Source organism: Loa loa, assembly GCF_000183805.2.
Source record: "Loa loa unplaced genomic scaffold supercont3.4, whole genome shotgun sequence".
Classification (NCBI taxonomy): Eukaryota; Metazoa; Nematoda; class Chromadorea; order Rhabditida; family Onchocercidae; genus Loa; species Loa loa.
In genome coordinates this window covers 625,229-640,683 of record NW_018108184.1, presented here as the reverse complement: position 1 = coordinate 640,683, position 15,455 = coordinate 625,229, and the positions used below count along the sequence as shown (strand labels likewise).

The window sequence follows — 15,455 nt, the reverse complement described above, 5'->3', positions numbered from 1 at the left end:
TTATTATTATTATTATTATTATTATTATTATTATTATTATTATTATTATTATTATTATTATTATTATTATTATTATTATTATTATTATTATTATTATTATTATTATTATTATTATTATTATTATTATTATTATTATTATTATTATTATTATTATTATTATTATTATTATTATTATTATTATTATTATTATTATTATTATTATTATTATTATTATTATTATTATTATTATTATTATTATTATTAAAAAGGATTTTCTTCTAAAGAAGATAAAAATTTCTAATTGGATGAGTTAAAACAGAATTTTTTCAATTTGCCAATGGTTTTTTCCGATTCTCACCCGCTTAACTTTCTTCCTCTGGCTACCCTTTTTATATACTTACTATGAAAGATCTATTATTTTAAATTGCTTCTCTCATTCTCGAGTATTTTATCCTTATCCGAAAGACTAATTATATTAAAAACAAAAATCTTTTACATTGTATTACGTCGTCTCGTAATTTTCATCCAAAAATTGTTAAACTTCATAAATTATTAAACATTATCGCAATCAGAAAGTTGACCCGTTAATTGATGGTTGATAGAAAGCTTATAAGAATATCACTAACACTGTTGACAACAGGGACCTACCTTTCAGCTGTTCAAATCAATGTCACCCATTGTCTTTTTGCAGAGGGAATATGCTGTCTTCGTTCGTCAGCAATTCGGAAGCAAAACTCGTTGTGTTTGCTTGAAAACTAGATGAAATGACTGATATGTGATCATCTTACCAAATGACTCACTTATCAATAATATTTGCAAACCTTCCGAATTCATTGATAATAACAATATCATTTTGATGATGAATGTTGCTTTGTTCTTTGATGCCTATCAATTCGATCGGACATTCAATTGGCACTAATTAATAGAATCAAGGTAAATTAATCCTATTCCAATATTTACTATAGTTGTTATTATTGATTAAATAATTAATTATTTAATATTATTTAATAGTTTATCAGTTGAATAAATATTAAGAAAGCTCTAATAGCTAATGTAAATTAAAAAATAAAACTACATAGAAGTGGGAATTCTCCAAGTAAAAATTCAAAAATTTTCCTTAATCCTAAATTTCCATTAACATCAAAAAATTTGAAAAATCACTTCCTTTTTAAAATCTTCGAACTTAATAAACAAAAATTAACTTTGAAGAAACAAGAAAAAAAAACGAAGAAAAGAGGAAAAAATCGGACGAAATTATTGCATATTTTGAAATAACCGAAAAGCAAACATTTTAAAACTTTGACAGCTCCAGTTGACAAACATATAAAATGTTTGTGACAAATTAGTCTGCAGTTAAAAACATGTAATATAAAAGGATTGCCTACTATTTGTCGTGTTACTTGCATACGTTTTCAATTTCATCCCTCTTGAGAATCATGTAAAATAACTAAAAATGGGAGCTAAAACCTTTTAAAAAAAAAAAAAAAGGGGGAAATTAATCCAATTTCTTTATTTTTTCTCTAAAAAAGGCTAAAATTCCTCACTGATTTCATTTAATTTATTGAAATTCTTTCTTTTTTTTTTTGTCTTTTCCCAATAATTATTGCGAAAATGACAAATTCATATGTTAAACAGATATTCGAAAATTTCAATTAAAATAAACATTTTCCACTTGTAATTGTGCTAGAAGTGTAGCTGTTGACTTTTTTTTTTCTCGACAACTGTTGAAATTTTTAAATATTTCACAATCACAATTCGACATATTCTTTTAAAATATAAATCATTTGGAAAAGAAAAAAAGAAATGAGAGATTGATTTATCATTGTTGGATTCATTTAGTCATTACAAATGTTCAACAGCATCATCTTTTCAATTGATAACAATGATAAAGTAACAAATGAACCACATGAATTTAAATGTGATATAAAAACGCTGTATTGATTAGTGATTAATTTCATCCCTTATTGATTAAAAATTCAACCTTTATGCTAATTATTCGGGAAATTTGATACAATCCTGTCAAACTTACACTCTTACTTAACTTTAGACCATTCAATAGTAATGATGCATTCTTGATTAAGAGCATATCATATCATTTATCAACATCATACAATTGTTATTGCTCACAACAAAGTAGAAGTTTTTTTTTTTTTTTGAGGAGAATGGAAGTTTTATAAGTGAAATATGCTCAATTAAAACACAAACTATACATTTTCAAATTTATGTTAAAGAATGATAAAATTAGAATATAATAACTAAAATCTGAAAAATTTAAGAATCTGAAAATTTGTCAAAAAAAAAATATATATATGAAAGATGAAAAGGACGTGATCTGCACGATAGATGCGATTGATTTGACAAAAACTGCTTCAGAAATGAAAGTAATGAATTGTCAGTACAAAGGAGAAACAACTGTTTGAGGGAAAAATAGGAAATTTGTATCTTTCAGTGAAAATGTACTCAATACCAACTGTTCCTCCTGTTTGTTATCATTAACACAAATGATATGAAAATGGTTTTTGTGGCGCAAATAAGATATTTGCGCTTTTTGACCGATGAAGAAAAGATATGGCCTATTGCATGTTTTGCATTCAAGAGATTATGCGCTGATATATACATGTATATATGTGTGTGTGTGTGTATGTATATATGTGACACAAAATCTCAAGTGGTAAGATAGAACAGCAAGATAGGCCATAACTCATCCTACAAACATCAGAATTGAGAAGCTAAGCAATCAAGATTTTTGCCAACGTCATTTCAAAGCTCTTTGCTATATATGACTTTGCTATAATTTTAAAAATGAAAATTCTCAAGACGTACAGTCTAGCAGCAAGCCTGAGATTCTCATTTCCAATATATCCTAGAAGTATGGATTTTACGATATCGATTATCTCATACTTCCAGCATTGGGATCTCTCAATGATTGGTTTCAGTGTCGATCTTATTCGTTTTCTTCCTTCTCCATCATTCTAAAATGAATATTCCGAAATTTCGAGAAAAATGCGAAAAAAAAGAAGTAACTGTGCCATCTCACGACAAATGTCTCCATTGTAATGACTCAAGCAATGAAATAGATACAGTATTCAAGCACAGGATCCTATAAATTTTCACGTTTTACGCTTAAATGTCATCTTCAATCATGACGTATACGTGTTTCAGTTTGAAATTAACCTTTAAGTCAGGATCCTTATTTGAAAGTCGCAGCTACGTGAACGTTTGAATGAATACTGAAATCAACGTCAGACGTTAGCTTTAAGTTGACAGTAAACGAAAGCAGCGTTTCTGTTTGTACGTGAGGGATTAATGTAAAATTTTCCTTTTACTGGGCCCATTTCATTACATGTATGATTTCCTATTCATCTTGCATTTAAATAATCTTCCAAGTCATTAACTCAGACGCACATACACGTCACTAGGACACGCAATTCACGTTCCGGGTACTTTCGGTATCTATTATGTACATTCTTTACTACACACTTATTTCAAATTATAGATTCTAATCTAAAATTCCAAGTCATATTATAATCAGATCATACTGTAACCAATATAATCATTTATATCAAATCTAAGCTATAAGTCTCTCCTCGCTTTTATCATTTTCTCCTTCCTTACATTCCAATTTAGAAATCCTCTGGGCATTACTTTTAATTCATCCGAATTATTTTGACAAGGTTTAAATAAGGTGACATTTAGGAAACTTTACCAATTAAAATTTAATAAAAAAAGTTTAAGCAATGAAATAAATCTAAAATACTCCAAAAAAATATGAAAATTCACGATAATCCTTGATTAGTTTACCTTTATTTTTACATATGGAAAAGACAAATAAGAAGGTATGTATGATAAATTCAAGGGAGAAGCAATATTATGATTAATCAAAACAATATTACGATTAATTAAGATAATGTCATAATTAATTAAGATAGAATAACGATTGTAATTGAGCAATGCAATAGTATGATGATAAATAAAGAGGAAGAAAAAGAAAAAGAGGAGCGGAAAAAGAAAGTGAAAGAGAGAAGAAGGATAAGAATTTGTACTTGATGCTTTCATCTGAGATATTTGATATTGATCTGATTGATCAGATAGGCTGCTAATAGTAAGCAATAAGCAATAACTCAGCTAAGTTAAATGATTAGCCAAGGAAACGTAAATTGAAATGATATGATAGATATTTTGGCTTCAAATCCTTCAACTATCACAATTTACTCAATTTTAGGTTCCGAAATAAAGCAAATATAATCTTTTAAATGAAATGAAAATGATTGACATTTTTGGCTAACTAAAAATAGAAATTGCTTTTTTTTTTCATCATCGATACACCTGAAATACATTTAGTCCCATTGCAATGCTTGAAATTTGACAAATTTTTAAGAGTTTAATAAATTCCATAAATTTTTTGGAAGTATGCGAAATGATAATAATTATGTTACGGATTGAGTTTTGATCTATTCATTATGAATAATTATGTTACGGTATTGAGTTTTGATCTATTCATTATGAATAATTATGTTACGGTATTGAGTTTTGATCTATTCATTATGAATAATTATGTTACGGTATTGAGTTTTGATCTGTTCATGATGAATATCAATGGAAGGAATTGAAGTGCAAGAATTTTCAATAACATATGTGATATAATATCATTAGTGTTAATTTACAGTTTTTAATTACAAAAATTGCGTAATATATCGTGTTTATTGGTAACTCCCGGATTTAGCCAAGTCCGATATTTGTACGATTTTTCTTTTTTTTTTTTTTGATCATATCGGATCTTCATTTCAGCATACTGAAAATTGAAATTTTTACGATCTGAAATTATGGTTTCTTCTCGAAATCTGATTATTTCCTGGAACTATTTCGATGACAAAGTGTTGCTAAGCAACCAATTGTCAACTCTGTTAACCATAAGGTATGCTTTGAAATTTACTTCCATAACAATTAGTTACTTTCTACTTAAATTGCATTCAAATATTTGCACTTCAATGATCGATCAATAATGTTAACAGATGAGATTTCCAATTACGATAATTGAAATTTCATTTTACAATGATAAATTTCTAAAAAAAAGAAAACACTTCAAATTTAGGTGAATTTTAATAAGAAATAAGACAAAAGAAGTCACAATTGATGGATTTAACTTTGACAAGAGTTGATTATACGCAAATTGGTGTGACATGCAAACGATCCATGCGAATCATTCCAGCTAATCAAAGTACAAAGAAGAAATCGAAATTTCTGGATAAAGTATTCAATTTTCTTCTTTTAATAGAAAAAGAAACTTTCCAAATTTTTGTTCAAATTTTCGATGTCATTCTTGAATTTCAGGTTGTTTGTGGTAGCCAAAATGGAACCCTTCTATGTTTCGGTAGGAAAGGTGATGAAACACAAGTATGATATTTGAAATTATTACTGATAATTAGGTATTATGATTTGAATGGAGCAGGATATGAGTGTAATAAACTTGCAAATGTACAATATCTTTCAGTTCAGTAGTCCGCATGGTAATATTAAGGCTAAAAAATCCAAATGATGGTTACGTATGTTTGATTATATTAATGTATAGGTGATTTTCAAAACGGCTTCTGGGCCAAAGATAGTATGCATTTGTTTGGGTGGTGCACTTGGAATGATACAAGATAAAATCTTTTGCGCCTATGAAGATCGTGTCAAAGGTTATACGAAGAAGGGCAAACAGTTCCTTGCATTTGATTCGAACATGATTGAACCAATATCATGCATGTAAGTTTCTGATAAGATTATTCAATTTCCAATTAAACTTTCTTCTTTTTAATAATAAAGAAATTTTTTTAATAACTGCAATTTACAATGTCTTTTCTTCTTCACTCTTCTTAAAAAAAAAAAAGAAAAGAAAAAAAATAAAATAATTTATTGCTCGAAACCGTTTAAAGAAATTATTCTGAAATTTGAAGAATTCAGGAATTAATAAGGGATTAATTAAATTTGGAATTTTCAAATTAGGAATAAATTAGTTTCTAAAGTTGGAGTATTTTCTGATTTGGAAATTATTGTAAACTTTAAACTTTTCAAATTTCTTACAGGTACATATATGGCGTTGAAATGTTTCTTTGTGGTGAACGAAATTTCAATCATTTTCATGATTGCATTGATGCTAATGTAAGTTCTTTAGTTGGATGAAATGCTATGCTATGCAAATTTTAACGGTACTTAAAATTTGTCATTATTTAAGAGGAAATTAGAGATGATAGTATGTACAAGATTAAGGATACTTATATACCTTCAAATATCACTCAGGGTTATTTATGCGGGGATCGAATTAATGACGTAATTTGTCTACCAGTTGTAGAAGGTTCATGGATTGGTCGAGGTATAACCCCTGTTATTGCATGCAATGATAAAACTATTAAGGTATGCTTTTCGTTCATTTCATATCATATCCTCAGCGATTTATGAATATTCCAGGCTCATAAAATATTAGAATTGTTGCTAAAGAAATTAAATTGGAATTTTATATTCATTTATTTATTTAAGGCAGTTAAAATTTTTGCCGAAAAGAACGAATATTGCTTATTTAAGTTTGTAAGAGTAAATTACAATGCAATAAATAATAATGATGTTAAATTAATTTTTGTTAAATTTCAGGTAATTGAGGGTAGCAAGCTGAGCTATGAAATAGGTTTGAGTGATACACCAAATGTGCTACATCTTTTTATGAATGATGGAGGTATGATTAATAATTAAAATGGAATTTTGCATTTTGAGATTTTAGGATACAGATAAATCTTTATGATACGGTCCCTTGCATGAATCTACATTGAAATAAATGAATTCTGATGCAATCACATTACAGGTTTTAACAAGCAGAAAGTTCTGTACGGCACCAAAGATGGTCACCTTGGATTGGTGGATTTATCACCAGAAAGTGGGACAATGCTATGGGAAATTCCGACAAAGAGTACAAGCGGTACATATTATCCTATTGTAATTTTAATTGATCAATTAAGAAACAATTTACAATAATGACAATTTAGTTTCTAAATTTTAACAATTACTATGTATGTGTGCTATAACAATACTCTGAAGGATACACAATGCTTAAGAATATATTATCGATTTATCCTTCTTCTTCATAGAATAATTCTTCTTGTCTAGAGAAATACTACTTTCAGCCATAACATGCATTTATTGTTATCCAATGACCAGTGCATTAACACCAAATATTATTATCGGGAAGGAGGATGGGTTTATTGAAATTTATACGGTTGATAACACTGATAAAGCTACTTTCTGCAAAAGTTACGTAAGTTCAATCTTTTTCAAATCAATTTAATCACTTACTATATATCTCTTCCCTCTTTTACTTCTTAGATCTTTCTGACCAATAAGTAAACATTCCAAAAGAAATTCTTGGAACTACTATACCTAAAGCTAATTTATTTCGAATTATCATTTTTATTCTTAAAGCAATGTGAGGATTGTGTGCTAAGCGTTCAATGCGGACGAATATCATCTCCCGATTTTGATGAAATCGTTGTTTCTACTCATATGGGTTGGGTTTTTGCTCTTACTACAGAACCCATCGCGAAACTAAATCCCACCGTGGCATTATCACCTCTGGTAGAGGTCAAGGTTCAACAACTTAGGTACCCATTTATTGCATTTATCAGTATATAATTTATATTGAGTTATTGTTTATTATTGATTAATCCATTTATCAGCACATTATTAATTATATTGATTTATTGTGTTCGGTCAGCGATTTCTATTCAAAATTAAATTCAAAAAATTTTGACTGATTACTTTTTCACTTTTGAATGATAAAATAAGCACTAACTTTTCTTGGATTCAATTATTTGATGAATAATTCATTCGAATTATTGCAGAAATGAAATTGAAAAGTTACAGCAAAGGATTGACAAAGAACAACAACGATATAATGAGATAATGATGGCAGAAGATACCGTTTCCGTATCAATACCAAATTTTATCGTTAATGATCAATTTAAACTTGATAAAGAAGCCGTATGCTACTCATTAATCATTGAGCTCATTATACCAATGGATTTCATCTTGCTTCAGGTTTCACACACAGCTTTAAGTATCATTCCAGCTCTAAGCACCATTTCAGGTTCTATCCACAGTATTAAGTACCACTCCAGCTCTAAATATCATTTCAGGTTTTATTCACAGCTTTAAGTGTCATCCCAGGTTTTACCGACAATTTTAAATATCCTTTTCTGCATAAATTGAAGAATTTAGTGAAATTGTTGCTTTTTCAATTTCCAAACCAATCGATTGCTGAATAGGTCAGATTGTTTTGACTTTTATTTGTAAATGCACGCCACTAATTTCCTTTCAAACTATTTAACCCGACCTTCCAGAGTGATGTAACCGTCGAGTTGCTTGATGTCGAGAAGAATGCAGCAATCGTTTCCATCACACCAATCGATGAAACAGTTATTTCTGGCTTTCTCTTTTTCATACTGTAGTAAATACCGTAATGCAATGGAAAATGTTGGCTAAAGCATTTAAGTTCATTCATGCATTAGTATTATGAGGATTAAACCAATTCAGCTAAATTGATCGATAGATACTTCTACCTTTAAGATTCATTCTGATAGCAAAAATAATTTCAGTCAAAAAATGCGCTGTTGGCGACATATCGCTGTCAGGCCAGCACAACAAGGATCGAAATTAAAATGCGCGCATTGGAAGGCCAATATGGAAATTTTAAAGCCTATATTTGCCCAAAAATCCATCCCAAAACATGTCAGGTCTCCATATTTCACACTGAAATTACACTGAAATATCGTTGATATATCTGATAAAAAGTTTGGATCATTTCATATTTCATGAATTCTATGCTGGATTTATTTTGTGCAAAGATGAGATTCCGAGCCAAGTATCGTTCTTTTCCGAAATGAAAACGTTTAACTGTTTAGGTACGCAATTATGAGATCAAACCCTTATCATTGCATCAGCGAGTGCATCAGTTTGATTTATCAAAACCAGCAAATGTATTGAAATTAACCGGAAATTTTTCGATCGCCGAAGCACATCAATGGTTGAATCTTCTGGTTTCGGAAATTCCGGAACGACCACCACCACAGGATTCTATAACATACAATTTCTCATCGGTTTTTATTGGTACACAAATGCAAGCTACATATAGGTTAGTTGCATTCATTCTTTAATGAAATTACCGCGTCATTTTTCTTTTTTTTTTGTCTGCTAAAATATCTAATAGTAGGAAAATTGCGCCATGACGTCATATAATCGCCTAAGTTGGAAAGTAATCACATACATCTCTTTTGATTCCTTCATTTACCATTAAAAGTTTCGATAGATTTATTCATCCGTTCTCCTTCTGAACTTGACGGATGCTTTTTTCAATATTCATATTGTTTATCAACTTTTCATCAATATTTCCCTAATCAGTGATTGAATTCTTCATCCACTGTATCATACTACTAACCCAATGATCATGTGTTGAACGTCCATCTTTTTGTTGACATCATTACTTTTTATGTCTTCACAACTATGTGGTAAATTTGATTAATTTATTTATCACAGCAAGTTTTGGTATACTTCCGAGGAAGGATTTGATTGTGGAAATTTTCAAAGTTAGCTAATAAATTCTACCTGATTCATTTATTAATTCATTTGTTGAATCTTAGATAACAAGCCAAAACACTTTATTTTACGTCTTCCTTCCTTAGTTCTAGTCGATTGGCACTACGGATAACTTCACGTTTACCCAGTTTTTATTTAATTATTACATTTATCTGTGGAAGAAGATTCTCATTTTCTTTCTACTGTTTGTGATACCGAGCTAAATACTTAAGATAACATTTCAGTAATGAATCAAATTTTATTTTAGCCGCGGTTCAGCCATCTTTTCTAGTGACAATATTTCGACCATTGCGATCATCGGTGATGTCTTGAGTAAAGAAGTAACCAAAAAACAAGTCAGAGTAGACATCCAGTATGGCAAGTATTAACGTCTTTTTATCTCTTGCAGTTAATCAATCTCGTACTTTTTGCATGGAAAGCCAGATTGGTCGAGGTAATCACCGATAACTCTTCAACTTACTTTTGAGAAGTTCTTACTATTCAAAAAAAAAAAGAAACAATGAATCATATGAAATCCAAATTTGGAATTTACTCACTGGCTATCATAATTTTAGATCTCAATGAGCAAAGTATCCCTCATGTGCTTCAAGTGCTTCATCCGAAACTTGATCATCATGCAAAGTTAACAAAAAAGTTTGAACTATGTCGAGCACTCAAAGTCTGTCTTGAGTTATTACTTCTTAATCATATTATTTCTCCATTGCTTTTCCAAGTTTAAATCGATTTCCTTACATTTCAATCCAAGGAAATTTGCTGAGTATAGCTATTTCTAAGTTGGCTTATAATTTAAAGTGAGAGAATTTCAAATGAACTTTCTACAATTACATTTTCAATTCTGACAAAAGAGCAGTACCATTCCTAGCAACCGGAATGAGAAAAAAGGAACTGGAAATCGTTTTTATAGGAACTGACGTATAATATCGACGACCTGTCCTACCTAACTGCCGATACAAAACAGATCATGGAATCATTTGATGAACTGCATAAAGAAATGGCTTCTTGTGGTACGCGTTTCGACCGTCTCACTAATATCACTGTGAATTTGTACATCGGTAAGAGGAATATAAACAATCCGGTCAAGAAATCATTATTTGGGATATTCACACAACTGAATAACATTCATATCAATTCTGGAAAAAAAAAAAAAAAAACTTTAATCCTTCCCTTCAGATAGAGAACGAATGTCCGGACGAAATGGGAAATCGAAAGTGGACGAGCTTCTCGATATCATAGCAAACTATGATCGTGACAAATTGCTGCAATTTTTTACGAATAAAACTTGACTTTCAAACTCTGAATTCAACAAATCATGTCAGCTGACGGAATCTTACCACCTTCCAGTTCTAAACTTAGCCATCAACTGGAAAAAATCCAAACTTGCAAATCCCCTCGTTTTTGAAGGCATGCACCAACTGAAATTGATTATTGTAACCAATCCATTATTGAATAATACTCATCTTCCACCTCCACCCTGTCAATACTTTCAGTGATAGAAATGACATATAACGCTTTCAATAATGTAAAAATATTACAAAAAATGAAGAGAATTACACCCATTGTTTTGTTCCATTCACCATAAAACGGTAAGTTATCTATTTCCGAAAAAAATTTGTCTAAATTGTCAACTACAACAACAACAGAAACGAAAATTTTTTTTTAAACCGAATATAAAAAATGTTACCACAGCTTGTAACTCAATCAAAAAGTGAGCAAAGTAAGTTGAAAGGAAAACATTTGCGAACATTTTTTCTGAAAATTTGAAAATCCCACAACTTATAAACTCTCAAGTAAGAATCAAATTTCGAATAAACCGACAGAAGGGGTGGTATAGAGATTTTTGCTAAACAAAAAGCCAGCCATAAGGAACATTTAATACAAGAACAAACCAGCATGGAAACTGATCTTAACTGAAATGAACTCAATTTGAGTACTCTAACAGTTAATAACAAAGTAATAACAGAACAAACAAATCAAAATAGTTAAAATGACGGTTACTGATGAAAAGTCACAAGAAGTGTGACAATAGCAATAGTAACAATACTTCGACTTAGCTGTATCACATAGAAGGAACTGAAACATGCAAAATCTCGTCCTAACGAACAATGAACCCTTGAAAAGCATAGCAGCAGTGAAGACAGAGAGAGATAAAAAAAACCCTCAACAAAAAAAAAAAAACCCTACAAATGATAAAAAGAACACAGATAATCAGAGATAACCGAAAAAAAAACTATCATTCTACCATATCACCAGATCAATTAGTAACCTATATGCAATTAATTTCAATCTGCATAATAAAGTGCAAGTTCCTATAACTATCGTATATGGATTATAGCAAAGGACAAGCAAAAATCAATTACAGCTTGGATAATCGAAATCATTCGAGTTTACAGTACGACACTCTCGATATATCTCTGAGATGTAATCCCAAGCATAGCTGTTCGAAGATCGTAAAATTACTTACACATGACGAAATAAATGTGAATTTGAAATGCAATAACTCAAAAAAGGAAAAATAATTCAAAGGTAAAACTATGCAATGTTTGTAGAGCAAGAAAAAAAAATAACACGATTCCCGACAGCATGAGGCAAATATAGATTTATGTAGCGTATCCAAAAGAAGCTCACCAAGTGGAAGAAATCCTTGGAAGAAATAAATTAAATAAAAATAAAAGAGAAATTCGACGAGATCCATTCAAGCAAACATCATCGGATATCACCACTCAACGAACCAACACATTCGCTTGTTGCTTCTGCTGCTGTTGGTTAACTGTCGACGTAGCAGTGGAACCACCGAGATTGGAAGCACTCTCTTCTAACTGTCGAATTGCTTCCAGAATTGTATAGAAGTTTGAATTCAAATTGGCTTCAGAGGCCTTCTCCAGAGAATTAAAGAGAAAAGGTGATGGTTGTGTAAGTAAATCACCGATCGGTGGCGGTTGTGCTTGTGATGGTGAAGGTTTTCTGTCACCGGTAAAACATGTCTCATTGCTAGCTGCTATTGTCGATACTGCTGTTTCCGATGCCAAATTACCCGTAAACATGCTTAAATCGAAACCCGTAGTTTGGAGTGATCCAGCATTACCAGTACCATTATCATTACCAGTACCACAACCATTACTACCTATTCGTGCATTGTTTAGCAGATTATCGATCAAAAATGCAGGCGGTAAAAGTCCTGAAAAAGAAAAAGGCAATTTTGAGCCCGAAATAAGGAAAACTACTCTAGAAGAAAATGAGTTCTATTCAAATGATGTAGTAAAAGCCAAAGTAATGCGGTGAAGATAAAGCCATCTTGGTATTTCCACTGTCTTCCAAAAATTTTGGAAAACTTCCGAAAAATTTCTTTTCGATTGGTTTGAATTTCATAAAACTTTCAAGTTTCCAAATTAGTCATTCAATCAAATAATTTTTCACAATGCAAATGAACGCAGTTCCGTCCTTTCGAAATTCATTTAGAAAATGGGCGGAGAAGAAAATGGAATTCGACAATTTTTAGTGTCGCTAAGGTTGAAATGTTGAAAAGAAAGCTTTTCAAAAACTCCCACGAGACTCTTCTAAATTACACCAGAACCTAATTCAATCGCACATACAATTCCGATGCTAAGCAGAACTGTTAAGAGGTTTTATAAAAATTAAAAGCAAATTTAATCAAACGAATCAATATTTCAATGAGTTTACTATATGGAATCCACCAGTATTGTTGATTATCATTCGATGATGCAGTTTCTGACACTAAATTTTCATATACTATAGAAGCGTTCCCAACAATGGGGACCCCCCAGAGCACAACAATTACCATTTAAAAGTGGATAAAGTGAAATAGCTGAAAGGAAACAGTTCACTAATAATAAATTGTTTAAATCCTAAATTTCAAAAGGGAACCTGTAAATCCGCGTGTGTGTAGAACTGGTGGTACGACATTCTGCAGCGCAATAGCCGGATTAACTACTGACGAGTTCGGTTTCGAAAGGAATTGTGAAAGCACCGGAGAATTCGTCCATAAATTAAACATTCTCTCATAAAGGTGTCGCAAACGACGCTCATGTTCCAATGCAGCCGTTAGCTCACCTATTACACCACGTTCCCGCATGTTTTCATCTGGAAAAAAAGAAATGTAACCAAAAAAAAGAACAAAGCAGTTTCAAATGAACAAAGAAGTTTCATTCCTTTTATGTCCATCGCAGAAATTTATTGAGAAATCATGTGTCTAGAAATAGTTGTGTTGCAGACATTCAAGAAGCAAACACTCAGAGAGGAGTACAGCAGCTCTATAGTGTGTAACAATCCTTCTAAGGCAAGAAATTTTTTGTTCCCACACATCTTTTTTTTTCGACACCGTGCATAAGCTTTATGTGATAAGAAAGCACTGTTCAAACTTGGTTAAGTATTCCAATGATAATAAAGTTACAGAATGGAAAAAGGAAATTCAATTTCTCCTTTCCCGTTATCAATTCGAACAAACCCTGAATCTTTCGTTTTTTTGCATTTATAACTGTTTCTTTCTCTTCGATGAGTTTCATTTTCTCGGCACGCAATGTCTGAATCAGTTCGACTGTATGCTGTAGTATTGCAGCCTGAAATTCTACATTTAACGAGAATAGCACAGTAAAGAAAATATACCAAACATTCCTTTGTTACTTTCAATATGCTTTTTTTCTCCACTGCTGGTTTCCCTTGAAATGTCAGCAGTTACGGACGCAGAATGTCACTTGCCTGTGCCCATCGAAAGATACATCATAATACATTGTATCGTGGCAATAAGCCAAATTACTATTCTCTATATTTATTGGACAGCAGTAAGGAAATATGGAAATCATTTTTTTTTTTCAAAATTAAGACATTCATCATTTTCTCCTTAGCGACAATTTAACGAGGCGTGAAATAACCAGAAAAAAAGGTTCACTTTGCTCAACTTTTCGCCATCTCTTCTAGGCAATAGTAACTTCAGTGATTGAAAACCGGCGTTGATACTTTGCATACGACGACGTTCGTTGCAATTGGCAATTTGACGACGAAGACGTCGATCCGTTGTGTCGATATTACCGCCCATCGGCGGTGAAATGGGATCATTCGGTGGCTCACTACTGCCCGTATGATATGATGGCGACTCGCTGAAATTGATCTTAAAAATTATGTTGCAAATTTCGATAAAAATAAGAAGCGATGGTTCGACTAACTACATACAGTAACATAGCAAATAATGATGCGAACTTACTGAGATATGAGACAAAGAGGATGATAAATGGAACGTAATTGTTCCATCAACTTTTAATTTAAACTCAAAACTTTGTACCCCCAACCGAACATTAAGGAAACGAACTGCTGACCAAATATATCAAATGAGCTTTGCAGACAACATAAACAATGATCATCTTTCAGGAATGATGGATGGTGAACATTGTCTTAACTAATTCTCCCGGTTCTCCTTTGAATGGACCCGAGCAGTGAGACGCCAAAATTCTTGCTCGGAACGTCTGCAGGGCTACGCAGAAGATGGTGCGCAGCATTGAGAAGCAGTTCCTCTTCTTTTTTCTTCCGTTCTTTACCGTTTCTAATTATCGAATACTTTTCAAATAATCTGACTCTAAGGTTCCAGGTAGCAGCAGGGTTCCAAACCTAATTGGAAATGACTGGTCAGGCACACCTTTGATCATATTACTCTTTTTTTCCAGTTGAAAAACACACAACTGCAATTACGCAAATGCACCGACGGGTGTATAGCTTCGAATATTCCGTCTCAGAACATAATGGCAAATTTAGTAGTTGCGTGATTACTAATCACGAGGATATTTCTTCAAATATTTAAACAATCTTGCAATATATATATATATATATATATATATATATATATATATATA

At 31.4% G+C, this 15,455-nt stretch overlaps 2 protein-coding genes across 2 annotated transcripts; one reads left to right on the top strand and one right to left on the bottom strand.

Annotated features, from left to right (window-relative positions):
* Nucleotides 1-4,878: 4,878 nt before the first annotated feature.
* Nucleotides 4,879-10,881, top strand: LOAG_07257 (hypothetical protein). Its single transcript, XM_020447380.1, has 18 exons — nucleotides 4,879-4,894; nucleotides 5,072-5,229; nucleotides 5,311-5,373; nucleotides 5,549-5,724; nucleotides 6,045-6,120; nucleotides 6,259-6,372; nucleotides 6,607-6,688; nucleotides 6,815-6,928; nucleotides 7,134-7,264; nucleotides 7,429-7,607; nucleotides 7,848-8,043; nucleotides 8,346-8,420; nucleotides 8,601-8,738; nucleotides 8,907-9,136; nucleotides 9,845-9,954; nucleotides 10,152-10,255; nucleotides 10,502-10,601; nucleotides 10,768-10,881. Exons 2-18 carry the CDS (start codon nucleotides 5,113-5,115, stop codon nucleotides 10,878-10,880), a joined length of 2,118 nt encoding a protein of 705 aa, XP_020302383.1. The 5' UTR covers nucleotides 4,879-4,894; nucleotides 5,072-5,112; the 3' UTR covers nucleotide 10,881.
* Nucleotides 10,882-12,261: 1,380 nt separating this feature from the next.
* Nucleotides 12,262-14,859, bottom strand: LOAG_07256 (helix-loop-helix DNA-binding domain-containing protein; the record flags this gene model as incomplete). The annotated part of the gene is made up of 5 exons (XM_020447379.1): nucleotides 12,262-12,772; nucleotides 13,480-13,695; nucleotides 14,060-14,171; nucleotides 14,501-14,708; nucleotides 14,813-14,859. 5 exons carry the CDS (start codon nucleotides 14,857-14,859, stop codon nucleotides 12,318-12,320), a joined length of 1,038 nt encoding a protein of 345 aa, XP_020302382.1. The 3' UTR covers nucleotides 12,262-12,317.
* Nucleotides 14,860-15,455: the final 596 nt, after the last annotated feature.